We start from the raw sequence: 27,207 nt of genomic DNA on the forward strand, positions 1-27,207 counted from the left end.
TACAGTTTACAGCCGTTAGTCAATATCTCTCTTGGTCATAAGTGCTTCACTTTGTGTGGAGAAGGTCAGGATATAAAAAGATGTAATGAAAAGCTCAAGCTGAGATGACGCTCTCTCATGTTTGGGTTGAGGGCGGGTCGAGAGACAAATCTCTGGCGAGAGTTGGATTTCCGCTGTGTTTGACCAATGAGCGTCTTCCACATGCGGACACTGCAAACCGCACCAGGCGCACGCGAGATCTGCAGCGGAGCAACGCGAACCGGAGAGTCGCAGCACGAACGGAGGAAACGGAGCTGCCACAGACACATGTCTAATCATTCTAGAACCAAAAAGACTGTAGAGTAGCGCGTGGGGACAGAGCACAGTTTGTGTATTCACTTGGAAGCTTCAACGGCGATTTTTGTGTTAATTTTGTTTAGATTAGACAAGGTTAGTGAAGCGGAGCAGGTGATCACAAGCAACACTGTGCTAGCCTGTTAGCTATTATCGGCTAACACCGGAGCGGCTCGTTACTCCACTCATACACGCAGCTCTGATTGTCGTTGTATCACGCTTGCCCCGGTAAGAGCGGCCGTTTACACGTGTTCGGTAGTGTTTGGTGACCATCGGTGAGTATTCGCCCGGAAACCTGGCTTGACGGTGCAGCAATAACAACAGAGCCGTGACCGACCGCCGGGGACGTGCGCAGCGGTGTCCTCAACTGGCCAGCATCATGGACAACGCGCACACCAAGTCGGTAGAGGAAGTTTACGCCTTCTTCAGCGTCAACGAGAGCACCGGCCTCGGTGCGGAACAGGTCCGGAAGCAGCGGGACCGATTCGGAACCAATGGTGAGACATTTGTCTGCATAGTTTGGCTGGAGAAAGACACAAGCCAAGGCGTGTTTAGCTGACTGCTGTGGGTTCACGGCGGACGTCATTGATTACACAAAGAGGAAGACTTTTAACCCGTGAAATGCCGTCTGAGTTATGTACACCAGATGGATAATCAATGTTTGTGGCTTTATGGAACCGTTACAGATTTGTAAATAAATTCATTCTGAATTCGGTACTGGAGGTCAAAGTCCAGTGGAACATAATGCGATTGCAATAGAGACATTGGGATAAGGCCCAAATGTGTGTTTAGATAAGAGATGATTGTACAAATTAACATTTTTATATAGGCAATTAAAATGTTTTTTTATACTTCCCTAGAAAATAGCTTAGGAAATCTTGATGCTTCCGTAGTTTCACCATAAAATATACTTTTTGCAAAACATACTTTGTATGAAAAAAAAAAAAAATCCAGTGTTTTGTTCTAGAAAAATCATTTTACATCTTTTGTAATAGAGAAGCAAACTGACATTTAAATTAATTGTGTTTTTAAATACTATAACTATTAACATTTAGGTTTTATCCTTACATTTAAAAAAATGCCTGCATTGAACATTCTGCATTTTGAAGAGTCTGTACTCTGAATGATCTTATGCTAACGTGGTACATTTGTCTTTGTCTCTGATTTGTACCATCCGCAGAGCTGCCAGCCGAAGAAGGTATATATTTTCAAACTAAATATTCATCACCACGACTTTAACACTGTCAAATATCACTAATCTTGTATTTATCGCATTCTAGGAAAGTCCCTGTGGTCGTTGGTTATTGAACAGTTTGAAGATCTCCTCGTCAGGATTCTTTTACTTGCTGCTTGCATATCATTTGTAAGTACTACACAGGTTGGATCTATTGCGCACTCATGATGTTGGCCACAGATGAAGCGGGTGTTGACAGTAACAATGGATAACTGTAAATGCTGTAAATCGACCAACGGGAGCATGACATGGCAAAAGCTCTAGAAATGATTGGGATCAAATACTGTGCAAATACTCTATACTATTTATAGAGTGATACTAATCAACACCAGCTTCATGAGTAAAAATATGAATGAATAAACATTCCAGTTACTCCAAAACTCCCTCACGTCTCATTTATGAAGTGTGCCCTTCTGACCTCAGACCACACATCCTGAATTATGTGTGACTCCATTTGCTTTTACGCATTTCTTGTGTGTCAGCCGATTGCCCACAGGCCAGAAGTACAACTATGTTCATGAAACCAATGTGGAGGACACTGTTTCTATTCCACCATAAAAACATATCAGTACCAATCACGAGAGCATATTTATTCAGAATCTGTGTTGTGGGGTGTGTTTTGGGTCGAGCTTGGCGCTCAATTGGCACAGATTTCTGAAGTGAACGCTCTCACTTCTTTGCGTCCCTCGAACCGACTTTCTCAGACGTGGCCTAGTTTCTGATGTCCTTGTACAGACATGGTTATTAATTGAAATCTATTTATAAAACGCCGCTATATATTTAAATAATGACGTAAACGACCTAAGATCTAAAACACAATGCTTAAAGAATACTTATTACTGCATGGTTTAAAAAAACAAACCAGCATTGGAGCAAACAATGAGCAAAATGACAGCCTTTTGTCCGGCACTTTTCGCTATTGTATTGAGCTAATATTTCTCATTACCTTGTTCTATTGTCCATTTTGAACATGCTGTTTTTTCCCTGTCTCTGTGTTGTAGGTACTGGCCTGGTTTGAGGAGGGAGAGGAAACCGTTACAGCCTTTGTGGAGCCTTTTGTTATCCTCCTTATTCTAATAGCTAACGCCATCGTCGGAGTGTGGCAGGTAATGACACAGCTGGACTGTTATTTAAAGACTTCAGTTCACAACCAAAAGATCTGAGCATAGACAGAGGTGGATAATAGTTAGATTTGTATTACAATTGTACTTTTCAAAGTTCTGACACCATAATTTTACTTCTACGTGAGTAATATCACTGTAGGTTTGAAGTAACCTTCAAACGTAACTCTTGAGTAGAGCTTTGGTTACTCTTCCCATTGCGAGTAGCTTTGTTACCTTACTGTCAGATGATTTGTTTTTGTATTTTTTCTGTTGAGTCCTTTGAAAATACCAGATTTCTTGCCCTTTTAAATGTGTAGTCAATCTTATTACATTCATTCGTAAATCATAAATCACATTTTAAATACTTATTTTTTTACTCTTGAGTGGAGTAATTATTTGGACTACTACTTTTAAGTACACATTTTTGCTTCTCTTCCCCCCCTCTGAGAATAGAAAATATGCTTTTGTGGTGAATTTTAGTGGTAACAGTCATGTTTAAAATAAAAAGTGTACTTAAGTTAGTTGTAATGCTAGAGGAACAAAAACTAAACACTCTTCGTTGCCATGCTGTATAAATCTCATAAGCCACTCTTCACTGGCTGCTGTCTCGTAACCTTTTCCCCTCCATCCCCGATGCTGTTCCTCACAAAGACTGAAATATCCTGGGGTTAGGCACATTATCTTGCCTTGTATAGCTTTGTATAGCTGTGTGCTGCCGCCGCCGCCACACAAGGAGCTGTAGTTCTAAGCCCAACGTGCACAAGAATTGAAAAGAGTGGAATGAAGGCTTGAGATAGAAAATAAGACTGAAAGTCATGAAAAATGTCCTTTTTTAAAAAAAAGAATCAGAATTATTTTGTTTAAGGAGACTGAAGGATGAAAGGATTGCCGACCTTCAAATAGATGGTTTATGTTGGGGTTCATCATTGTGTGCTCTGTGTGTATTAAATCCAAATCATTTTCTTGCTTTTCTTCAGGAGCGAAATGCTGAAAACGCCATTGAAGCACTGAAAGAGTACGAGCCAGAGATGGGCAAAGTGTACCGCCAGGACAGAAAGAGCGTGCAGAGGATTAAAGCCAGGGACATTGTGCCTGGCGACATTGTGGAGGTAGCAGGTAAGACGTGCTCTGCAACATTCAGTGGATACATCTTTGTTTATGGCTTGACTGTCCTATTGACCAAGCAGCATTAACTGATATTCCAACTATACATTAAACACGTTGCGTGATGAATTAAAAGCTTAGCTGATCCTTTTATCTCGACTATGTCTGAATGCCTATAAAAGAACTGACTCAAATCACCTGGTAGTTTGGATTTTGGTAACTAATTAAAATAATTCAAAGTGGTTAAACTGCACTGACTGTTACACAATTGGCTATGAAGCTCACCCACATCCTGTTCCGTTCCCATGACAATCTCAGGATGATGATAACAAACGATTCACAGTATTATACTGTGAGAGCAGAACCTTTACTCGGGTCCATGTCTAGAGCAGTGTGCTTCTGCACGGATCTCCTTTCAAAACGGTAATTTTGTATTCACATTAAACTATTTATTTATTTTATGTCGACACAAAAAGAGTCATGCGACTTTGGGTTAGATTGTTTGTTCCTATGCTAACTAAATTACATTTGTCGCATAGATTTCCATCATTGTATTTGTTGTTGTTGTCAGGCAAATCACATTTACCTCCAAACTAAACTAATAGCAGTTTCATTAGATGTATCCATCCATACTCTAGCTAATTACATCTGCCCCTCATCCCGGCTCATTTATGGGCTGATGAATAGTCTTTACACTTGAGTAGAGCTGTGGTGTTCCTTATTGATACTAAGTGAGTTGTTTTTGTAAGATGACCGGTGCAGTGACTGGACCAAGTATCCTGTAAGTAAGAATGGTGTGCAGTTTCAATTAAAACAAATGATGCACTATGAGAAGCTGACTACTAATCCTGTGCCTGTTTTGTATTAATTATGGAAAGAAAGCACCGGATGTGAAGTTTGGAAAGGTTAATATGACAACAATTTGTGCTCCAGAGCTCCTTGTTCTGCCTTTTATTAAACGGTGTGAGTCGGCCTGTCTATTGTCACCACTTAAGCTGTGGCTCTGCTTCTCTTTTCCCTGCGTCAGCTGTAGTCTTCAGCACTGCATGTGCGTGTGACGCCTGATCACAGAGCCGGCGCAGTGGCTATTTTTGCAAACAGTAGATTATTGGAGCATGAACGTAACACAGACGCAGTGCACGGTTTGTGTTTATCAAGTTTGATTTGTGACGTCTCTTCATAATTTAAAGAAAGGCTTCCATGAGGGGTACACAATGTTATAAAATGTCCCTTTGGGCTTTTGGGCCCTTTATTTGTCTCACTAACTTAACTAAACTTCCTGTAATCTCTTCAGTTTTAGGAGACCTCACACGTTGAGCGAAACAAAAACCAACGCTCTGATAGTTGCAGTGTGACAGACTTGGATCGGTGTAGTATTGTTTGCCGGCCTGTCTCTGGTGTATTAGTGCCCTTTCTCATGGGAGCAGATAAACCTGATAGAATCATTTGTTCACACAAGGGCTACAAAGTCCAGGTCTCAACGAGCGCTTTCTGTTTCAGAGTTGGCACGAGCCGCTCGTATTGTAAGAGTAGTAGTTCATGTGGCAGTGTATTTTTACATTTAACCTTTTTAAATTCTATCATAATTATTCTTAAAAAGTTATGGCAGGGAGTGACTTGTTTTTGTGTGTGGTGCCTAAATGTGGAATAAGCCTTTCTGTAAAATTCTAATCTAATGAAAACAGCCTATATTCCAATCATTCCACAGAAGTCTACAGGAACTCCTTCAACAAAGTGTCTTCCTGCTTTCACATGCGTTGCGTCTTAATGTTTGTCTTGTCTCTGTTCTGCTCTTCATTATGTCGTGTGTGAAGCAGGGCAGTTTAAAGGCCGGCAGGTGATGGTGGTCAGCAGTTCACATTACCTTATTAGGCAGTGCAGATGATACAGCGCTGAACCAGAACCTTGCACCAGACGAGATAAATCCCTGAATTCCCTGTACTGACATGGGTATTGTCTCATTAGTTCGTTTTAGACCATATTTCTGTATTCTGTCTTTGAATCAACCTCACGATTCTTTCAAGGTCACGCACTCGCCACATCCCGACCCCGGTGGGAATCAAAGAACTTGCGTCACATTGTTTCTATTTTGGGTCAGTTGTGTTTAATGGGTTTTCCTTTCCTCAAAAACTGGACTCTTTATCTCTGCCCTTCCCCCCGCACCAGGAGCATGTTCGCTACCAATCAAAATAGTTTTCCCATTTTTGGACGTGTGTTAAGTCGAATCTGAAGCCCCTTCCCGTCTGCTCCTCTCTCAAACCTCTACTCCAAAGCGCCGCTGTGAAGAGAGGAGAGTATGTTTATGGCACAGCTGACACTGCTCCACTGTCCAGAGGGCTCTTAAGAGACGCTCTGTCAAAGCTTTATTGTCCCCGCTCCTCCTCTTGTTCTCTTGTGCTTTTCTTCACCACACATCTCAGGCTGCACAACTGAGGCTGATGAGCTTTAATATTGTAATGTGTTTAATTAAACTATAATGCAATTGAACATATATGGCTAAAACTACTGCAGACTGGGATTCCTTGATGACCTTTCCTCCTGTTAGATGTATTTTTCCCATTGTCTTGAATTGATTATCACAATTTTGTTATTAAAAATGAATGGAAATATTATTATTTCTTCTAAGTCTGAACTCTGCTCCAGATCACATGCTTTTACTGACTTTGGCTTTAGATCTCTCGACTAAAAGGACTTTAGCGTGCTGCCCAGTGGTCTAAACCACTGCACATATGCCAGATCGATTCCCGACTCCAAACTATTTGCTGTCTAAGTAAGCCTACGGGCAAAAAACATCTTTACAATAACAATGAAAAATTAAAGCCGCAAGCGGCATCCAACGGCCCTCGCGGGCCGCCGGCCTTCCGACTCTGCTCTCTGCATTTTACAGAGATGGCGATAACGCAAGAACTAAGACAACGACACATTGTACATGTACAATGCTGTGCTTAACCAGTGCAAATGAACACAAATGTCGGTCAAATGTGCAGCTCCAGCGCACAGAGACCGTGACACTTGGAATAAAAATATGGATAACTTTTGATGCTCCGCTTGTGTAGATTATTTTCCCAAAGTAAAGCTTGATCGAGCTATTGCCCACAGAGGAGTTCATTAAAGTGTGAAGCGTAAATGTGAACATTTCAAGGATTTGGCGTTTTTCCCATTTGTGACAGTATATTTGCAGCTCCACAGCACAGAGACCGTAGCACTTAAAATCAAAATATGGATAAGTTTTGATGCCCCGTTTGTGTAGATGATTTTCCCCAAATATGAGCTTGATCGAGCTATCTCCCTGGGAGGAGTTCGTTAAAGTGTGAAGCGTAAAAATGTGGTCATTTTAGAGATTTCGCTGTTTTCCCATTTCTGACATATATTTGCGGGTCCACCACACAGAGACCGTAGCACTTAGAATCAAAATATGGATACGTTTTGATGCCCCGCTTGTGTAGATGATATTCTCCAAATATGAACTTGATCGGACAATCGCCCTAGGAGGAGTTCATTAAAGTGTGAAGCGTAAAAATGTGGTGATTTGAGCGATTCTGCGATTTTCCCATAAGGATAACATGGGATGTTTCTGTCATCGCTACGGTTACGCCGTACAAAATATGACTTTGGCTCTCATACTTTTATGATCAGGATGGAAAATTAGAATTTAGTGCAAAATGTCATGTCATTTGGAAAAACTCTATTGTTTATAGGCCACTCTGAAGGCCAAATAGTCATAATTCTGGGAAACGTTTGCGGCTCCGTCGCACAGAGACCGTAAAAGTAATCCTTAAAATTTGGATAACTTTAGATGCACCACTTGTCTAGAGGACGTACACCGATTTTGAGGTTGGTGGGCAAAACGCACTAGGAGGACTTCGTTAAAGTGTAACACATAAAGATGTGGTAATTTGAGAGATTTTGTGGTTTTCCCATAGGGATAACATGGGAGGTTTCTGTCATCGCTACGACTACGCCGTAAAAAATTAGGCATTTTTGTGATTGGCTTTTGTGATTGGGACGGCAAAATAGAATTTTGGGTAAAGTTTAGACAATTTTGGTAAAACTAATTTTTGACCTTCAATGTTAATTTAAAGGTCACTCTGTAGGGGGCGCTATCGCGGCCATTTCAATTTTGTCAGCCTAAACTGGTCCAAACTAGAAAGTTTAACAACTGATTCAAATTTGGTCCTAATCGGACTGGTTTTGATCAAATGGGAGCAATTTTTAGATCTGCAATATTCCAAAATAAGTTGTCCAACTTTGCGGCTGCGCCGCACACAGACCGTAAAAGGTATCTCAAAAAATTGGATAACTTTAAATGCCCCACTTGTCCAGAGGACGTCCGCCGATTTTGAAGTCGGTGGGCAAAACGCCCTAGGAGGAGTTCGTCAAAGTTTGTCGTAAACAAAATGGCTAACTCAGCTTGTTTTCATTTTCAAAGGAAGATGGCGGCCATATGGTAAGTCTGGGGGCGTGGCCACAATAATATTTTTTTTTTTGTCCTCACGAGAGGAATGCGTGTCCCGAATTTCGTAGCTTTACGCCAAAGTTGACCTCGGGGCGTCTCCCATAGGCGCAATGTATTTTGACTTTTGTCGGTGGCGCTGTCGCGCCATTTTTTAACGAAAAAAAAAAAATGGCCCAGAAAAAATCTAATTTTTCGCCGATTCTGAATTTTGGGCAAAGTTTGGTGAGTTTTTGAGCATGTTCAGGGGGTCAAATTAGAGATCAAAAAGCAGAAGAACAAGAAAAATAATAATAAAAATAATAATATTTTTAGCAAAAACAATATAGCCGTTTCCACTATAACAACAAATTATACATCGTTTGAAAGCTCTAAGCCTTCCCGATGCCGCCATGGGGTGGAATCATCATTACGAGCGCTTACGCGCTTGTCACTCCCTATTCCGTCGGGATGCCCCGCCCACTCCCCATAGACTTCCATTGATTTGAGCAGATACAAGCATGGCCCATGCCTGCGGCATGGATTCTCGCGTACGGGACGATACCAGGAGGGTTTTTGGAGGAATGCAGCGCTTCGCGCTGCTGTTGTCAACAATTAGTGAATGGGCTATGCCCATTCACTAATTGTTGACTATTTCTGTCATAGCAGGAGTAAGTATGCATGATCCATGCCTTCGGCATGGGCTAGTTCACTGTACTTGCCAGGGGCGACGGGGTACCAAACATGCGGGCTGCGCCCGCATGTTTGGTCAGACAGTTGCAACGCTGCCTTCGGCAGCGTTGCGGGAGCAATAGGCCCTCCGCCCTGCTGGGGCTCGGGCCTAATGACCCAAGTATAAGATTAAGAGATGACTGAACAGCCTTAACCCTGAATGTAATCTGAAGGTCATTTGTTTTAATAGACTTGTGAACTCATAATGGACAGTATATGTTGACATCCTGACTGCATAAGTGCAACATGAATCATATTGGGAGTAGGACATGTTATCTTTTCTAGGATGTTCAGTAGAACAAGAACTGCATTAGCATCTCGTAAACGTTTATGGTCACTGTGACATTACCACCAGTTTGTTTTTGTGTCAACAAAGGCTTACGCACAGTTTCTCATCCACAGTTGGAGATAAAGTGCCTGCTGACATCAGGCTCTGTTCTATCAAGTCTACCACACTGCGGGTGGACCAGTCTATTCTCACAGGTAAAACATTTATATAACTTTACATTAGTTCTGTAGTCCACACGGCTTCAGTTAAATTGTGTACACAGCAGAGACATGTGGTTCAAATGCAGTGTTTAAATGCCTTGTGAGTTTGGTTGCTAGGCTTCCGCTCTAACAATAATAATGTCAACTCTGATGAAAGAAAAGATGAATTAATAAATCTGTAGACATTGAGGCAGGTGTTTAGTTTAAGAGGTGGAAATATGGAGTGTGACTTAAAGACCAGCTTTATGGGAATCTAGGTCTTAAATCTCTTGTCGTTCCACTGCCTTAACTGGAAGAAAATTCCAGGAGCTATTTGGGAGTTTGAGTTGATTTTTACCGTTCTCTTCCCCATTCATGGCCGTGACAGATACTATATCTGTCAAAAGCTTTGTGCCGTGCTCCATCAGAGGTGTGGAGCTCGCACACTTCATTAGACATTTGCACTGAGCACAGGGGCTGATGGAGCGTTTCAGAGGCCGTCTGTAGTCGTGGTAATTGTCAGGTCTGTTCAATTGGGTAGCGAAGCCTTTTCCATTACATCTGCCTCAAAGAGCCGAAATAGGAACCAACAACTGTCGTTTCACTGTCGTCATCTCATATTGTACTGTCCCTGCCTCAGGAGAGTCTGTGTCCGTTATCAAACACACTGACCCAGTGCCTGACCCACGAGCCGTCAACCAAGACAAGAAGAACATGCTCTTTTCTGTAAGTGATCATTTAAAGCAGTTGTACCAATGATCAGACTACCCCTCATGAACATAACATCATCACTTCTGTCTCAGGGCACCAACATTGCTGCAGGTAAAGCGGTTGGTGTGGTCGTAGCCACAGCAGGAAACACAGAGATTGGAAAAATCCGGGACGAGATGGCTGCTACAGAGCAGGAGCGCACACCCCTGCAGCAGAAGCTGGATGAGTTTGGAGAGCAGCTGTCAAAGGTTTGTGTATAAGGCAAAAATTATTCTTGATCCTAAATCATTACATATACTATACTATACTGTTCTCTGATTTGACCATATCTAAGCTATTGCACTGAGCTGTGGAGAAACAACTATGAAAGTTAAATCACACTAATGTATTGTTTTTTTTTTTTAAATCAAAGATACTCAAGTTCAGTAACCTAGAATTCTACAAACTTCACAAATTATGTTCAGAGTACAGCAGAATACAGACAGAAACCAAGATGGCACCGCCGAAGGCTGCCTCGGCGTGTTGGTGCTGGTTTTGTTTTAGTAAATTGTGTGTCTGCGTGCTCTTACACCCGTGAAGAGCTCCTATCCATCCGGACCACAACTCCTATGGATACAGTTCCAGTTCTTTTTAGCATCGGCTGCAGAAATAGCTATTATTTTGGCTAAAACCGTGAGACGCCGGAGAAGAGGAAGGCGCGCTCGTGCGGCTGAGGAAGCGTGGCACACGTACGCCCTTACCTGGGATCTTCCTCTCCAACGTGAACTCACTACCCAACAAACTGGACGAACTGGCGTTGCTGATGAGACAAAACCGAGACGTTTCAGGATGTGTGCAGACTATTTCGGAAATCCAACCCTCGAAAAGCTGCTGGACCAGACGGTGTCACCCCGGCCACCTTAAGACACTGCGCAGGCGAGCTGGCCCCTGTCTTCACTGGCATTTTCAACACCTCCCTGGAGTGCCATGCCATGTCCCAGCCTGCTTCAAGTCGTCCATTGTCCCTGTCCCCAAGAAGCCCCGGATTACTGGACTTAATGACTACAGACCCGTGGCGATGACGTCTGTAGTCATGAAGTAATTTGAGCGCCTGGTCCTCCCCCACCTCAAGTCCTTCACCTCCCCCCTGCTGGACCCCCTGCAGTTTGCCTACAGAGCCAACAGGTCTGTGGACGACGCTGTCAACCTGGCACTCCACTTCATCCTGCAGCATCTGGACTCCCCGTTGTTTGTGGACTTCAGCTCTGCATTCAACACCATCCTCCCTGCTCTGCTCCAGGACAAGCTCAACGTGCCTGACTCCACCTACAGGTGGATCACTGACTTCCTGACAGATCGGAGGCGGTGCGTACGGCTGGGAAAGAATGTCTCAGACACGCAAACTATCAACACAGGAACTCCACAGGGCTGTGTACTTTCTCCCCTGCTCTTCTCCCTGTACACAAACTGCTGCACCTCCATTCACGACTCCGTAACACTAATTAAGTTTGCGGACGACACCACCCTCATCGGTCTCATCTCGGACGAGGATGAGTCTGTCTACAGGAGGGAGGTGGACTGGCTGGTGTCCTGGTGCAGCGGTAACAACCTGGAGTTCAATGCCCAGAAGACGGTGGAGATCATCGTGGACTTCAGAAAAGTCATAGTCCCCCAGCCCCCCCTCACCATCTCAGACTCCCCCATCTCCATTGTGGACTCCAATTCCTCAGCACCACCGTCACCCAGGACCTCAAGTGGGGGCCCACCATCAGCTCCCTCATCAAGAAGGCCCAGCAGAGGATAAACTTCCTGCGGCAGCTGAGGAAAGACAATTTGACAACGGAGCTGATGGTGCAGTTCTACACGACCATCATTGAGTCCATCCTCACCTCCTCCATCACCGTGTGATACGCTGGAGCCACAGCCAGGGACAGACAAGAGACTACAGCTCATTGTGCGCGCTGCTGAGAAGGTGCTTGGCTGCAGACTTCCATCTCTGCAGGACCTGTACGTTTCCAGGACTCTGGGACGTGCAGGTCGGATCACAGCTGACCCTTCTCACCCTGGACACAGACTATATGAGCCACTCCCCTCAAGCAGTAGGCTACGGTCCATCCGGACCAGAACCTCCCGTCACAAGAACAGTTTCTTTCCCTCTGCCGTTGGACTCATGAACACTGCCTAAGCACCTTGCACTCACTGCACTGTTCACTTTTTATTGTGCTACATATTTTATTTATGTACATATCATGTCTATTTCTAACTTTGTCTTAACTTTGCTTACCTATTTTTTATATATCCGTTAGCTATTCATTGTCCATTGTTTTGTATTCATTGGTCAATGTTTCTTGTTTGTGTTGCATCGAATCACCAGGACAAGTTTCTATGTTTGTGAATTTTGTTCATTGACAAATGGCAATAAACCTGATTCTGATTCTGAATTATTTTCCAAAAAATAAACGACAGCATAACTTCTTCCTTACGAGCAATGTCAATAAAAATAGTTTTCCCACATTTCGAACAACAATGAAACACCTCTGTATCTTTATCTGTTGTAATATTATGGAATGACTTGAGTCTAGATGAAATTTAAATAGAAATATGAAGAAATAACAATGGTTGTTAAGTTGGATAAGTTTTTCAATGAATTATTTAATGCATTATTAACGTGCAGCGGGAAACCAAAATGTTAAATTAGGAAAAGGGGAGGCATTAGATAAGTTATACTTCCTCCCACTCCATTTGAACATGTGAACTTACAGCTCTGTATAGAGCTGGGTTGAAAAAAATCGATTTTCCGATTTTTAATCGATTCGCATATTAATGACAGATTATCGATTCGTACGTCCAAAGATCGATTTATTTATTTTTAAATTTAAAAAAAATTACAATTTAAAAAAAGTTTCAAGTTTTTTGGGAAAAATGCACAACGTTTACATTTTATACTTCCAGTTTCAGTACTGGCAGTGTGTGAGCAGTTTTAAAATAAAAATGCTTTTGGTAGCAACCGCTTTTGGGTGAATTCTTAATTATTTTCAAGCATAATAATGCACTGGTTAGTGTCCCAGTAGGAATCCACTGTTGCAGATGTAGTCACCTCAATGATGTCCTCCATTTATTGTCCTGAATTATCTTTCTTGAAGGTAGATTGACCCTTAACCTTTTCATCAGTCTTCCATCAGTAACTACCAATACTTGTAAGATTTGCTGTTTAATATTGATATAATACTAGTTTTAATATGTTGTTTCTCTACACCAGGGGTGTCCAAACTTTTTTCACCAAGGGCCGCATTTTGAAACTAAATCGGGGCAGAGGGCCACAAACAACTTGACAATGTCGAATTTGTTGAATGACAAAGTGAATCATTCTAAATTTTGCATTTGACGTAATTGCGATGAGCCTCCACACCTTGAATTAGATCTAGAACATTAATTTTAGGTTGGTATAACATCAATATGCCTGAATTTTCACAATTTCACAGTAAATAGTACTACTTGTTGTTTGGGCCGACATAGCAGGAAGCTGGAGGGCCAACAAAAAATTGTCTGAGGGCTGCATTTGGCCCCCGGGCCCTAGTTTGGACATGCCTGCTCTACACAGTCCAGTCATGAAGTGAAGGAAACGGTTCAAATACATTTTTCATTTTTGATAACATTAACCCCCGGATCGAATCGAAATCGGATCGAATCGGAAATCAGATCGAAATCGGATCGACTCGGATGGAATCTGAGAAAATCGAAAAAATAGATTTTGAAACGTAAAAATCGGAATCGATTCTTGAAATTTGAATCGAAACCCAACTCTAGCTCTGTAGCATTTGTCAGTTGGACTTGTTTGTTGTTTTCGTTAGTGTTTCAACCTTTTGGGGAGTTGGGTTCCTCTGATCATTTTACAGCCAGAACCCTCCTGTTATGTAGAAGAAATACAAGAAACACATGTTCATTTCAAATCAGTTTATTAAAACCCTAACAATACATGACAAGCAGTCATGAGAAACTTGGTACAAAGTGTGGCATTTACGTTTACTGACAGTCCGAAACGTAAATAGAGGATATATAGCGATACCAATTTGGTTCTCATTAAGTCTAAGTGAGGGAATACATAATATGGACTTGCAGACTCTAAGAACACAAGCTGTGGTAAATTTTGTGGTAATGTCTGCCAGATTATTAAGGCTAGTTAGCCACACAAATACCCAACTTAAATATTATTTAAACTCTATTTGTGTTCAGTTTATTCATTTCTCCAGTTTAGTCGCCCCATCCTGGGCCCTCTCCTCCCTAACCATTCTGGATTATGCCTGACCGTAACCTAAATTATTCTATTCTCTGACTCAATTTGGGTAAATTTATTCTTTTTAATGTTTCCATTTTGGTTATTTTGTCGTTTTCAGTAGTCTTTCAGCGTTTTATTTGGGGGATTTTTGTTGCTTAACTCACATCACGTGTTGTGGGGAGTTTGGTTCCTCTTATCATGTTTGAAATAAATTAACTAATTGTGTGTTCCACATCTATTCATTGGTGCACAGCTGTAGCTTGGTTTGGTTATATATTGTATCCAGGTGATTTCCATCATCTGCATCGCAGTCTGGATCATCAATATCGGACATTTCAACGATCCTGTCCACGGAGGCTCCTGGATTCGTGGAGCTGTGTATTATTTCAAAATCGCAGTGGCTTTGGCAGTGGCAGCGATCCCAGAGGGTAATTGTCTGTTCTAATGTTGTCAGTGCAGGTGACACAGTGCTCCTGCTGACTTTCCTCTCCTTCCTCCAGGCCTCCCTGCGGTCATCACTACATGTCTGGCTTTGGGAACACGGCGCATGGCCAAGAAGAACGCCATCGTCCGCAGTCTGCCCTCAGTGGAGACGCTGGGCTGCACCTCTGTGATCTGCTCTGACAAGACTGGCACTCTCACCACCAATCAGATGTCCGTGTGCAGGGTAAGAACAACAAAGTTGATCATTGTATAGGCAGAATTATAGCCAGGTCTGATCATAAGATGCAACAAGGACACAAAGCTCAGATCAGATAGTTTTGTGCAGAGGAAAGCAGAAAACCCTAGGAGTCTGAAGGCAAGTGAAAGACGTGAGGCCAAAAGGAAAACGCTAAAAATGTATATTTTATGAAACGGGATCTATATTCCTTATGCATCTTGAAATATACATGGATATCCCTCCTGCTTAGGCAGCATGCTAATCAGTTTGCAGTGGTTAGTCACTTTCAGCAGCAAGAGCAGTTCATAACAGACCTTGTAGCGAGAGTGGATATTTTAATCCATATTCATCCATTTTACTAAATTGCGCCTGTAGTTTGTTTGAATGCCATTTTGACGCCCTTAAAGTGGTCATTAAACTTTGTTTTGCTAACGCCACAGATGTTATACTAGCAAATTGAGCTTTTACAAAGTCAATCTAGAAGTTGATTCGCTTATTTTTTATTAACATCAGGTTCCAATTTTTGGCTTCTTGAAAGTAGCATCTGAATGATAAACTCATTTTGGATTGAAGTTTTTAACAAATACACTGAACACTTTTGTTTTTGCTCCCATTTTTCATGAGCTGAACTCGTATAGAGATATTCCTTTTCTTTTCTATAAACACAAAAAACCCATCCCTCTCATATTGTTCACAAATTTGTCAATCTCTTACTGCACATTTGATCTTAATAATCCATCCCAGTGTGAGGTGGGGTGGATTATTAGTAATTGCTCTGTAAAACCGATTTTGTGTTAATAGAAAGTTTCGCATCTTTTGTTTTGCTCCCATTTTTCATGTGCTAAAATAAGTGTTGCATATAAAGTTCTGTTCAGTGTATATTTACACTGAAAATGACATTTATGAGCCATGTGTAAAAGGCCTTTAAAGCTTTTGCGCATTGTGTGATATGACATATACTGCCACCTGTTGGCTGTAGTGAAGTCCTGCAGCTGCTGTTAATACAACTTCACAATCTGCAAAGAGAAGTAGACTACTGTCCAACACTGTCGTTGTTTCTGCAGATGTTTGTACTCGACCAAGCAGAAGGCGATCACTGTTCTTTGAATGAGTTCACTGTGACTGGATCCACCTACGCCCCAGAAGGACAAGTGTAAGTGTAATGAAGTCATTTAAGAATCAGAATCGGAAAAGGTTTATTGCCATTGCTAATAAAGATAATTCACAAACATAGGAACTTGCTTTGGTAATTCGGTGCAACATAAAACAATGATAAAAACACTGTCTTATGATTTGAAATGGCCAACTGATCCTTGCTTTTGCTTGTGTATAGCTTCCATGATGGCAAGCCTGTCAAATGTTCCCAGTACGACGCGCTGGTGGAGCTGGCCTCCATCTGTGCACTCTGTAATGATTCATCATTGGATTACAATGAGGTTTGTAATAAAGTACATTACCGTTAATATTGACGGGCTTATTGTAAATAAAATATTGTTTCAATCTCTCTGTAGACCAAAGGTGTGTATGAAAAAGTAGGAGAAGCGACAGAGACGGCGCTCACTTGTTTAGTGGAGAAAATGAATGTGTTCGATACAAGTTTGATGGGCCTGTCCAAAGTGGAGCGCGCCAACGCCTGTAACTCTGTATGTAACAAACCTCCTCATTGTTCCACAGCTTTGGCATTCTGTATGTAGACCTCATACATGTTCTTGTGCTGTCCAAATCTTCAGGTAATAAAGCAGCTGATGAAAAAAGAATTCACACTTGAATTTTCAAGAGACAGGAAATCTATGTCTGTTTACTGCACTCCGAACAAAGCCCGCTCCTCAGTTGGCAAAATGTTTGTTAAGGTGAGCCGTATAATTTACCTGTATTCATAGTTTTTTTTTTTTTACCTGTCTGACCTTTTGTATGTCTTCATGTGTCTTCATTCAGGGTGCTCCTGAGGGAGTGATTGACAGATGCACACATGTTCGTGTCGGCAGCAACAAAGTGCCAATGACCCCTGTCATTAAAGACAAGTTGATGTCCGTAATTCGAGAGTATGGAACTGGAAGGGACACACTGCGTTGTCTGGCGCTGGCCACTCGAGACAACCCCATGAGTAAGGACAGCCTAGCACTGGAAGATTCGACTCGCTTTATTGAATATGAGGTGAGATACATATTTGGGATCCAACTTTAACTTATTGTCTTTGGTTCACCATCACACAATCAGTCAAGCTTTACAATCATATATTGATTTAGTGTCCCAAAACCACCTGGTAGTTTGCTAACAAATTCAATCTGGTCTTTGTCCCCAGACTGACCTGACATTTGTTGGGTGTGTGGGCATGCTGGACCCTCCTCGAGCTGAAGTGGCAGCCTCAATTAGACTTTGTCGTGTTGCAGGAATCAGAGTAATTATGATCACAGGGGACAATAAAGGTATGCATCCATAGTATTATTGTTACATATGGAGAATAAACTGTTGTTGCCTTGGGCCAGACTTTCATATTTGTACACTTTTGTGTATAATGCAGGGACCGCAGTGGCCATATGCCGGCGTATTGGCATTTTTAGTGAAGATGATGACGTATCCAGCATGGCTTTCACCGGCCGAGAGTTTGATGATTTGTCCCCAGCAGCACAAAGGGAAGCTGTGGTTAAAGCCCGCTGCTATGCTCGTGTGGAGCCATCACACAAATCTAAGATCATTGAGTATTTGCAATCCTATGATGAGATCACAGCAATGGTAAGCAAACTGATGTTGTTTAGAAAATCTAAGCTTAAAACCAAGTTGTTGTTTAAAAGGTATTAATCCTGTTTGTTCCTATGCTCCTCCCAGACTGGTGATGGTGTGAATGATGCTCCTGCGCTGAAGAAAGCCGAGATTGGCATTGCGATGGGCTCCGGCACAGCAGTAGCCAAATCTGCTTCTGAAATGGTTCTCGCTGACGACAACTTTTCCACAATTGTAGCGGCTGTAGAGGAAGGCAGAGCAATTTATAACAACATGAAGCAGTTTATTAGATACCTGATCTCCTCAAATGTAGGAGAAGTTGTCTGGTAAGCCTCAAACTTTCAGCCTCTATTAAAAAGTAAACGCCATATGAGAGTTTCTACTATACTTTTTTCCCATCTGCAGTATCTTCCTCACTGCAGCGCTCGGCTTTCCTGAAGCTCTTATCCCTGTCCAGCTGCTCTGGGTCAACCTTGTGACTGATGGTCTGCCCGCGACTGCTTTGGGCTTCAACCCACCTGACCTGGACATCATGAACAAGCCTCCACGCAACGCCCGGGAACCTCTCATCTCAGGATGGCTCTTCTTCAGATATCTGGCTATTGGATGTGAGAGGATTTTAAACTCTGTGGTTAATATTCTTCTTTACTGTGTCCTAATGATTTTTACTTATTTGAACCAGGTTATGTGGGTGCAGCTACTGTTGGAGCTGCCGCCTGGTGGTTTGTAGCTGCTGAAGATGGTCCAAGAATCACATTTTATCAACTGGTTAGCGGAATTACATTTTTAATGTTGGGCATCCAGAATGGTTTCTTAAAAGTTTAATTTTCTTTTGTGTCCTAGAGTCACTTCTTGCAGTGTGGCCCTGAAAATGCAGACTTCGATGGCCTTGACTGCAAGATCTTTGAATCGCCATATCCCATGACTATGGCCCTTTCGGTGCTGGTCACCATTGAGATGTGCAATGCTCTGAACAGGTAAGATTCATTATGACATGGTCAGAGCAGAAGAGTTTCCATTGATAGTAAAAGTGTAGTGTGAATTAAGAGATATTGCAACATGTTCTCGTGTGTCTGTCAGTGTTTCAGAAAACCAGTCTTTGATGCGCATGCCTCCCTGGGAGAACGTGTGGCTGCTGGGAGCCATCTGCCTCTCCATGTCTCTACACTTCCTCATCCTCTACGTCGAACCACTGCCTGTGAGGAGCCCATTCTTTACTTTGACATGCAAAATACTGGTTGTTAATTTGTACCCATGTTGTGTAGTGCTTTTATTAATTTAATTACAAGAGTCAGTAAAAATACTCATTGTTACCATGTTAAAGTCTAAACTTTGCCCTATTTTTTTGTAGATCATATTTCAGATCACCCCTCTGAATTTGATTCAGTGGCTGATGGTGCTGAAGATCTCACTGCCTGTCATTTTGTTGGACGAGTTTCTAAAGTTTGCTGCTAGAAATTACCTGGAGCCTGGTAAAGAGCTGGAGAAGCCAGCCAGCTCCAAAGGCTGTGCCATGTGTGCATGTTTGGAGGGCATCTCCTGGCCCTTTGTGGCCATCTCCCTCCCACTCATCGTCTGGATTTACAGCTCCGACACTAACATGGCCGACATGTTCTGGTCCTGACTGACTTGAGCACAACCTCCATTTTCCCTCTGCCCCACATCACCGCCACCACTTCTCTCCTCTCTACCCTTTCCCTGTCTGCGTAGTTAGTTGGTGTGGATGTGTTTGTAGATTTTAGAAAGAGTGCCTGTGTGTACGAGAAGGACCAACTTTAATTAAACATTATGAATAATATTCAATGTTAACATTAAGAAGTCACCCACTGGATTTGGGTCAGGATTCCACCATATGTGGGTGGATGAGCGTGATAGACTGTCACTCCTGAATTAAGGACTTTGTTGCTTGGTTAAGGGTTAAAAATAATAATGTCAGATCTTTTTTTCTTAATTGTTTTAATAATTTAGCAAATTATAACTTTGATTCACTACACCCTGTATATTATACTGGTTCATTTTAATTTACAAAAAGAAATCTAGAAAATCAACACTATTTTATGCAACTTTTTTTTTTACAGCTTTGTAAATTGTTTGACCAGCGTGGCTTAGACAATACGCCTTGATTTGTTTTTTGCTTCTTCTAATGTTTACCATTGTGTCTTCAGTATAAACTCAGAGGTGAGTGTCAAGTGGCAGATCGCACTAGGAAAGGTTTGGGGGTGTGAACGATTTGAATGTCTCTGCTAAAAGGAAAAACAAAATCTGAGAAACAAAAGCCGCATGTCCTGTGACCAAGCATGAACTTTGTGGTTCTTAATTCTTAATTTAATTGTGTATAGATTTGACCCCATAATAGAGTATAAATTGACTGATGTTTTTTACTCATGATTTGAAAAAGCCAGTTTTTCTGCACTGGGCAGAGCACAGCTACCTCAATACGATACCATATTCTGCTCATCTCTAAAGGCTTTTCTTCATGGCGTTTTATAGTAGACAGTATAACATTTGAGGTGTGCCCCTTTATTTGTGCAGAAAACGGAACATAATCAGTTTTCAATTTTAATATGAATTTTTTTAGTTTTATGACTTGTGATCATTAACTGTGTTTTGTCCCGAACTGGTGGAGATGTGTTTGCCAATTCTCTCCATAATGCTTGATTCAAAGGACATGTAACAAATAGCAAATAATATAATTCCAAATGATCATGAATTCTACCCAAGATGTATTGTTTTTTACTATAAAGAAAATACACTCATGAACCCTTTGAATCAAAATGTTTGCTGTCGTCTTTTAATGTGTGGGGTTTTAGACAAACTTTTGCTTCTGCATTGAATACTTGAATTTAAATAATGGACAGATGAATGCTTCAGTTTGGCTTTATAAACTGACAAATTAGTTTGTTGGATCTCATGTACTTTTTTAAGAAGACTTAAGTGTTTGTTGTTGTGTTTACATAGAGGACTTGAGCCCATATAATTAACAGCCAGTTTTAGAATATTTTTGTCACGTCTGTGTGTCCTCAAAAGCATGCTTTTTGAGCCTAGTTTGTTTGCACTACGTGTTCCACTTTACAACTGTGTGCTTTCTTCCCCAATGCCTTCCATTGGCTCACCTGCCGATAGAGTGAGTATACACTGAGATTGTTTCTTTCTTCACCTATCACAGTGTGCTGACCATTCATGCAGTACTTTTGTAATACTTGCTATACTTAATATAAGTTAATTGCCAAATTTTACATAACTGAACAAATAAAACAATCATAAGTCATAAGTTCTTCCTAAGATTCAAGTAAAATGGAAAGTTAAAAAGAAAAAAAAATCTGATTTGGAGAGTGAAGAAATGTCTGAACAATGAGTAATAAATATTTGAAAAGTAAAATTTCAGTCTTTTAATTAACGATTTTAACAATTGTCCTATTAGTATGAATGGCATTTCATTTGACTGTCACCGGCACCGACACATTTAATATTGTATCCTTATGTGATTTATACATTGAACGTTTTCTCTGGTTTCCAGGTTGGCTCTCATAAACTTCACAAGCTTTACCAAGTGGGTTCAGAGGTGGGACAACATCCAGCCAGCCCTTTGACTCCTCCAGCGCCGTGATCAGCTGTATTTATACCCATGTACAGTTAGAAAGAATATTTAAGGCTCTACGTGCTGTGTGTACCTTGACACAACACATTTATACCTCTGGAGTTTGTATTTAGTAGACATGAGACCATCCTCCACACTACTTGCATGAAGAACATAGTCCATCTTCCATGGTAGCTTGCGGTGTTGACAATTTTTTAACTCTGGGTCTATGGTCTTAGCTGTACATTGGTGTAGGTACAACTCATGCATGTGTTTCAGCTGTATCTATTTGAAATTTCTATTTATAAAATATATTGTACAATATTCACGGAAGATTTTTAGATGGTTATATTAATAGACATGGAACACAGTTTTTCTTGTAACAGTTTGGGCAATTTGCACAATAGGTCTATAAAGATAAAGAAGTGGCTCGTGTTGAACTTGACTGCTCTGTTTTTGAAGCTAATCACAGCCTTTACATCAGCTATTGATTTCATTTAAATACATTAGTCGTTTACAATCATAACAGAGACACTTGAATTCATTGGTGTCCTGCAATACTACATGGTTCTTTTGCCTTTGTTTATATAATATGTATCTTTATTAACTGCTGTAAAACTGTGATAAAACATGAGGCCTGTCCAAATACTGGCACTGGGTCAAAGTATAATTTGTAAAGTGTTGAGGGGATCATTATGGATAATGATTGTAGTGCATTACTAAGGTTGTGGAATCAGGTAAATAAAACAATTTCAAAGTCTTTTCATTTTAAACTTGCAGTATGTTGTGTGTAAGTCTGTATGGATGGATTTATTCTGAGCCTATCTCTGCTACAGAAACGTATCGACAGAAGAATAGCATGTACCTATATTACCACAGCCCTGTTTTCTTTTTACATTTTTGACAGTAAATCCATAATCCTCACCTGCATCCTGGCCCTTACTTTAACCATAATCTCAAAACCAGTCCCCAAATTGGAACTATAATCATAAAAACAGGCCCTAATCTTTGCCTTAAATTATGGTTGAGATAAGAGACTGAGTTTTGAGATCAACCTAAATTAAAGTCCTTATCTCATAACAAGGCCCTGACTATAACAAAGGTCTCTTAACTATATATTCAGATCTATAATCCCTGTGGCAATATAGAGCTGACCCCTTATTATAGGCCTAGAATAAATGAGAGAAACCTAATCATATAATCCCATTTGCTGACTCGGAAATGTGCAAAATCACAGCATCTCACCAGTATTGTCAGGTTCTATATTGGTATTGTCTGGACAGCCGTTTTAAGGTCATCTAAATGTTAGCCTTTATGTTACCACAGTAGTATCTCACTGGTTTTGTCATTAACAGCAAGATTGTGTCTGTAGCAATGACATCACCTATGTAGAAAATGCGTTGCAGTTCCAGATCCGTCCTCTGAGCAGCAGTGTTGAGCCTCACCAGGGCCCCTGGAACGTTACACCTGTCAAACCCGGCGAGACAACTGCACGAAATCAAACACACAGCAGGATTATTCTTGCATTTCATTCACGTATTTTGTATGTGGAAAGGATACACACGGACATATATTCTGACCACTAATTTGATAGTTGCATTAGTGCACAAATATTGGTTGTTTATCGGCCTACTGCAATAAAGATTAACAATATCACTGTATAATTCTTCGACTGAACGATTTATCTTGGTAAAATCCCATTTGATTGGGTATAAATGAAGAAGTGTGAACAGGACCAGGCGGTAGTGTCTCTTTAACCAGCAGACAGGCCCTGGTGGTCCCTCCCATTCTTGCAGGGGCCAGTGGAGCTGGCTTGAGATGGGAGCGCACTCAGCAGCACCATCGCGGCAAAAGAAACGTTCCAAAGCCGAGGAAAAACAAGGTGAAGACTGAGAATGCCGCTCCTTCGCCCGGGAAAACGTGGGATAAAGAAAGGACTCGTGAAACGCTCGTGAATGATTCCGCGTGGGTTTCTCACGTAAGAAAGTCAGATGCTGGCGTCGCTCGTGTTGAGCGCTTTTCATTCTCTCCTTGAGCGCGGCTGTACAAAGGCGCTCGCGCTGAGGCGCCCGGGATTAATGTCTTGTGAATGAGCAAAAGTGAAAGGCAAAAGGAGGATATCTGGGCACATTTGGGAGTGAGTAAAACAACGGGATTCAATTTGCACTTGCTTTTTCTCACTGGCCGCTCTTGAACATACCGTAAGATTATTTATTGGTCATACTTGATTTTCTCCGGAATAATGCTTGAAAAGGACGATCAGAATTCTAATATTTTTTACCCCTTTGGGCCGCCCGCAGTCCCATCTATTTATCTGACTGAACAGCAGCTGCTTTCTCTGGAGGAGAATGGGATGTATTGTCGCGACTGCGCAAATGGCAAGTGTAAGCAATTAGGCTCTATATTTGTAAAAGGGTTTCTTAAAGGAATCTTATAAGCACAGCTTGTGCATCGCAGCCATAGCTCCGTATTGTAGATTGTGTGGTTACTTGACTCCAAAAGGGACAAACTGCATCTTTGGCACCAACCCTCAGTGAGTGAACCAAGGTCGGTCACTGGAAAAAGATTTGGCACAACATGGTGGAGCCGGTGGGTTTCATTGAAGCGTGGAAAGCGCAGTTCCCTGAGTCAGAGCCCCCCAAGATGGAGTTGAGGTCTGTTAGTGGGATTGAGCAAGAGCTGGAGCGGTGTAAAGCATCTATTCGGAGACTAGAGCAAGAGGTGAATAAAGAGCGCTTCCGCATGATTTACCTACAGACTCTTCTAGCAAAGGAACGAAAGAGTTATGACAAGCAGCGGTGGGGCTTTCGGAAGACCCCTCTGGGTGAGGGCATGGACGCAGCCTCTAACCAGGGAGCAGAATGCCAGTCCCAGCAGCCACATGTACAGGAGACTGGGGTAGTCGGGATGGGTGTAGGAGTAGTGGGCTACAGCACTGTGGGACCAATGGAGAGGAGCCGTTTCCAGCCTGTAGGTGATGGAACTGGCAGGACCAAACCTCGACCCCCACCCGCGAGAAAGTCAGCATCCCACGGAGACGGACTCGAGTCTGCATTTGACGTGCCCATACAGGTTGAGTCCACCTCTTGTGACAACTTGGATGGGCTTTCTCCATCTAAACAGAGAGGTGGAGGCATCACCGTCTCCCCAAGAAGACCAGTACTCCCACCTCCTGATAAGGATCTGCCCATAGACCCCAAGGACAAGATGGGCATGGGGCTGGGAGTTGCAGCACTTCGATCCAACTTTGAGCGGATCAAACGGGCCAACTCTCACTCTGCTGGAGATGTAGCCAAAATTCAGGATAAACCACCTCCACCGCCTCCTCCCCCGTTTTATTCCAACATGGAGTTCCATCATGACAGGGGTCTGGTACGGGTCAATGAGCGAGAGGTGTCCGACAAGATGAGCTCATTGGGCACCCAGGCCATGCAGATGGAGAGGAAAAGGTCCTTGCACTCCCTCCCGGGTAACTTAGCAACTGCCGCCGGAGATCTGCGTCCCAAACCGGTTTACAGAGGGCGGTCTACAGAGAGTACCTGTGGATACGACGCAGAGGGCGAGGACGGAGAACCCACGCCGAGACATTTAGCGAGAGCAAATGGGGGTAAACCTCCACCTCCTCCCTGGCAGCCCTCAGATTTCCAGGCCTACTCCAGCGTCTACGTTGGCGGAGTCATGATGGGTGAAGGAGGCAGCGATGGCAGAGGCGGCGGGGGTGGGGTCGCCATGAGGGACCAAGGCACTCAAGACGACCACCTGCTCACCTGGCCCCGCCGCTCCTACTCGCCGGGAAGCTTCGAGGACGTGGGCGGAGGCGGGGGCTACACGCCAGACTGCAGCTCCAACGAGAACCTCACCTCCAGCGAGGAAGACTTCTCCTCGGGACAGTCCAGCCACGTGTCTCCCAGCCCCACCACAGCATTCCGCCGACCCTTCAGGGAAAAGAGCCGGTCGCCTTCGCAAAACTCCCAGAATTCCCAGCACTCCTTTGACAGCAGCAGCCCGCCGACGCCGCAGTCCCAGAAGAGGCACCATCACCGCCAGCACGGAGGCCCTGTGGTCATGTCCGAGGCAACCATCGTCAGCGTTCGCAAGACGGGACAAATTTGGCCCCCTCCTTCCCACCATGACCTCATGCCCCACGGTAGAGCGTCGCATGACAACAGTTTCCATGGAGACCACCTAGGTGAGTGCTTGCTGTTGTCTTTTATCTTTGAGTGCAGGTGGGCTTGAGTGCAAAAGGACACCGTTGAGCCCACACACAAAACCTGCAGTGCTCGTTTGCTCTTCCGTGGGTAGAAAAATGAATGGAAGTTTCACTAATGCAGTTTGTCATGGCTTCCCAGGGATCTTTATGGCATTTATACTTGCAATTTCCAAGCCATGTCATGCTTTAAAACCGCAGACTAGCTTAATGCTGGTTATTGATAGTGTCATTTTGTGCGTCCACGTAAACACTCAGGATTGTGTGTCCTCTCTTTGGCCTTGTGTGGGAGACAGATGAAAGATACACCTCTGCTTATTCCTGGAATGTCAGTCGGTGATGAACAATAATGCCCTGAGTAGTTTTTCTTAAACAAATCCAGCAAGTCATGAAGAGTTTAGCATTTGAGTTACAGGTGCGCCTCTGCAGCTTTTACCTTACAATAGTTGGAAGCCTGGCAGGCTATTCCAAACAAATGGCTGCAGTGTATCTAACCATTAAATTGTACTCTTCTGCCAGGGGCCCTATAATAGAAGCACAAGGTGTGCAGCTTGTAGATAAGTACAAGGTTTTAACTAACTATAGGCTTCGAGCTTCATACACTTCTATAGTGTCACAGATCGTTTAGTGCAACATATGATTGCATGACATAATATATACATTTTTTTTCAGACTTTGATTCCATAAAAAAATGCACAAGACCGACAATAACAATACAGTTATACAGATTGTTATGTTGCTACAGAAAATATAACGATGGATATTATTTAAACTACTTAATGCCACTGACACAATATGTCTTTATCTTGTTGTTAATCAAGACAAATCCTTTCCTAAATGTACAACATCATTAAAGCTATTTTGTATCTGTTATGAGTTGTAGAAGTTATCTATGATAAATACCTATCTATTATCTATGATTAATATATTGAGTCTCAACAAATACAGTTCCATCTCATTTATTGAACGAAAAGTCGATACAGTGACAGGCCTAACTGTCATTTGGAAATTTGAAATAAATATTTTGATTATTTCATATATAAATTACTTAGCTTAATCAATTTACACCCAAAAACACGAATATGAACCGGAAATGCACATTATAACATACTACAGCTCTATAAGCATTTTACTCTTCTGAAATTAAAGTTATGCGGTCACTCTGAGGTTGTCTGTTGTTGAGAACAGTTTGCTTCCAGTGTATTGTAACAGATTTCAAAGTAATATCCCGCTGGACCAGACGGACTGCAGGGTCCTGGCATTAGGGGCGTTCACCAGCGCCAGCATAAACAGCAGAACCGCACAGTTATAGTTGGCTACTCGAAACAGATCAGTGGGGTCAAACAACGTCAAACCTGCCAATTTCTTTATTACCAGACCAGTGCCATCCTCCTGCTTAAGTGGCCTATGCAAATTTAGCTTATTGTAAAAAAATATAGTCTATTTGATTGATAGCTTTATTGTATGTTTGAATTGATAGTTGTATTTAGAGGGGTGAAAAATATTGAAATTTAGTATTGTTTATTGTTAATAATGCGACAAAAATAGAGGATTAAAAATAAGAATGAAAAAAAAGTATAATTTAATATTTCTTTACTCTTGTAATTTAGTTTATGTACATGTTTTTTTGTGTTGTTATGTGCACATTTCTGTTGAATTGACATAATGA

General features: G+C 42.2%; 2 protein-coding genes across 3 annotated transcripts in view; both read left to right on the plus strand.

The window, feature by feature from the left end:
* Nucleotides 1-234: 234 nt before the first annotated feature.
* On the plus strand, nt 235-19,565 carry atp2a2b (ATPase sarcoplasmic/endoplasmic reticulum Ca2+ transporting 2b). The gene is made up of 23 exons (XM_072455292.1): nt 235-830; nt 1,514-1,531; nt 1,614-1,696; nt 2,569-2,673; nt 3,648-3,786; nt 9,341-9,421; nt 10,047-10,132; nt 10,210-10,365; nt 14,659-14,800; nt 14,873-15,039; nt 16,098-16,186; nt 16,367-16,469; nt 16,545-16,676; nt 16,764-16,883; nt 16,969-17,187; nt 17,336-17,459; nt 17,555-17,766; nt 17,860-18,080; nt 18,160-18,362; nt 18,437-18,522; nt 18,598-18,731; nt 18,835-18,952; nt 19,106-19,565. Exons 1-23 carry the CDS (start codon nt 713-715, stop codon nt 19,376-19,378), a joined length of 3,129 nt encoding a protein of 1,042 aa, XP_072311393.1. The 5' UTR covers nt 235-712; the 3' UTR covers nt 19,379-19,565.
* A 3,579-nt stretch (nt 19,566-23,144) lies between these two features.
* Nucleotides 23,145-27,207, plus strand: part of bcr (BCR activator of RhoGEF and GTPase) — a 107,614-nt gene continuing 103,551 nt past the window's right edge. For both annotated transcript variants that reach the window (XM_072455289.1, XM_072455290.1), the window contains exon 1: nt 23,145-25,520. In XM_072455289.1, coding sequence (XP_072311390.1) covers nt 23,909-25,520 — 1,612 coding nt within the window. In that variant the 5' untranslated portion in view covers nt 23,145-23,908. The remainder of the gene's footprint in view (nt 25,521-27,207) is intronic.

Source organism: Eucyclogobius newberryi, unplaced genomic scaffold (assembly GCF_026437365.1).
Source record: "Eucyclogobius newberryi isolate DKJ021-1_F unplaced genomic scaffold, fEucNew1.0.hap1 SCAF_2, whole genome shotgun sequence".
NCBI classification, from domain to species: Eukaryota; Metazoa; Chordata; class Actinopteri; order Gobiiformes; family Gobiidae; genus Eucyclogobius; species Eucyclogobius newberryi.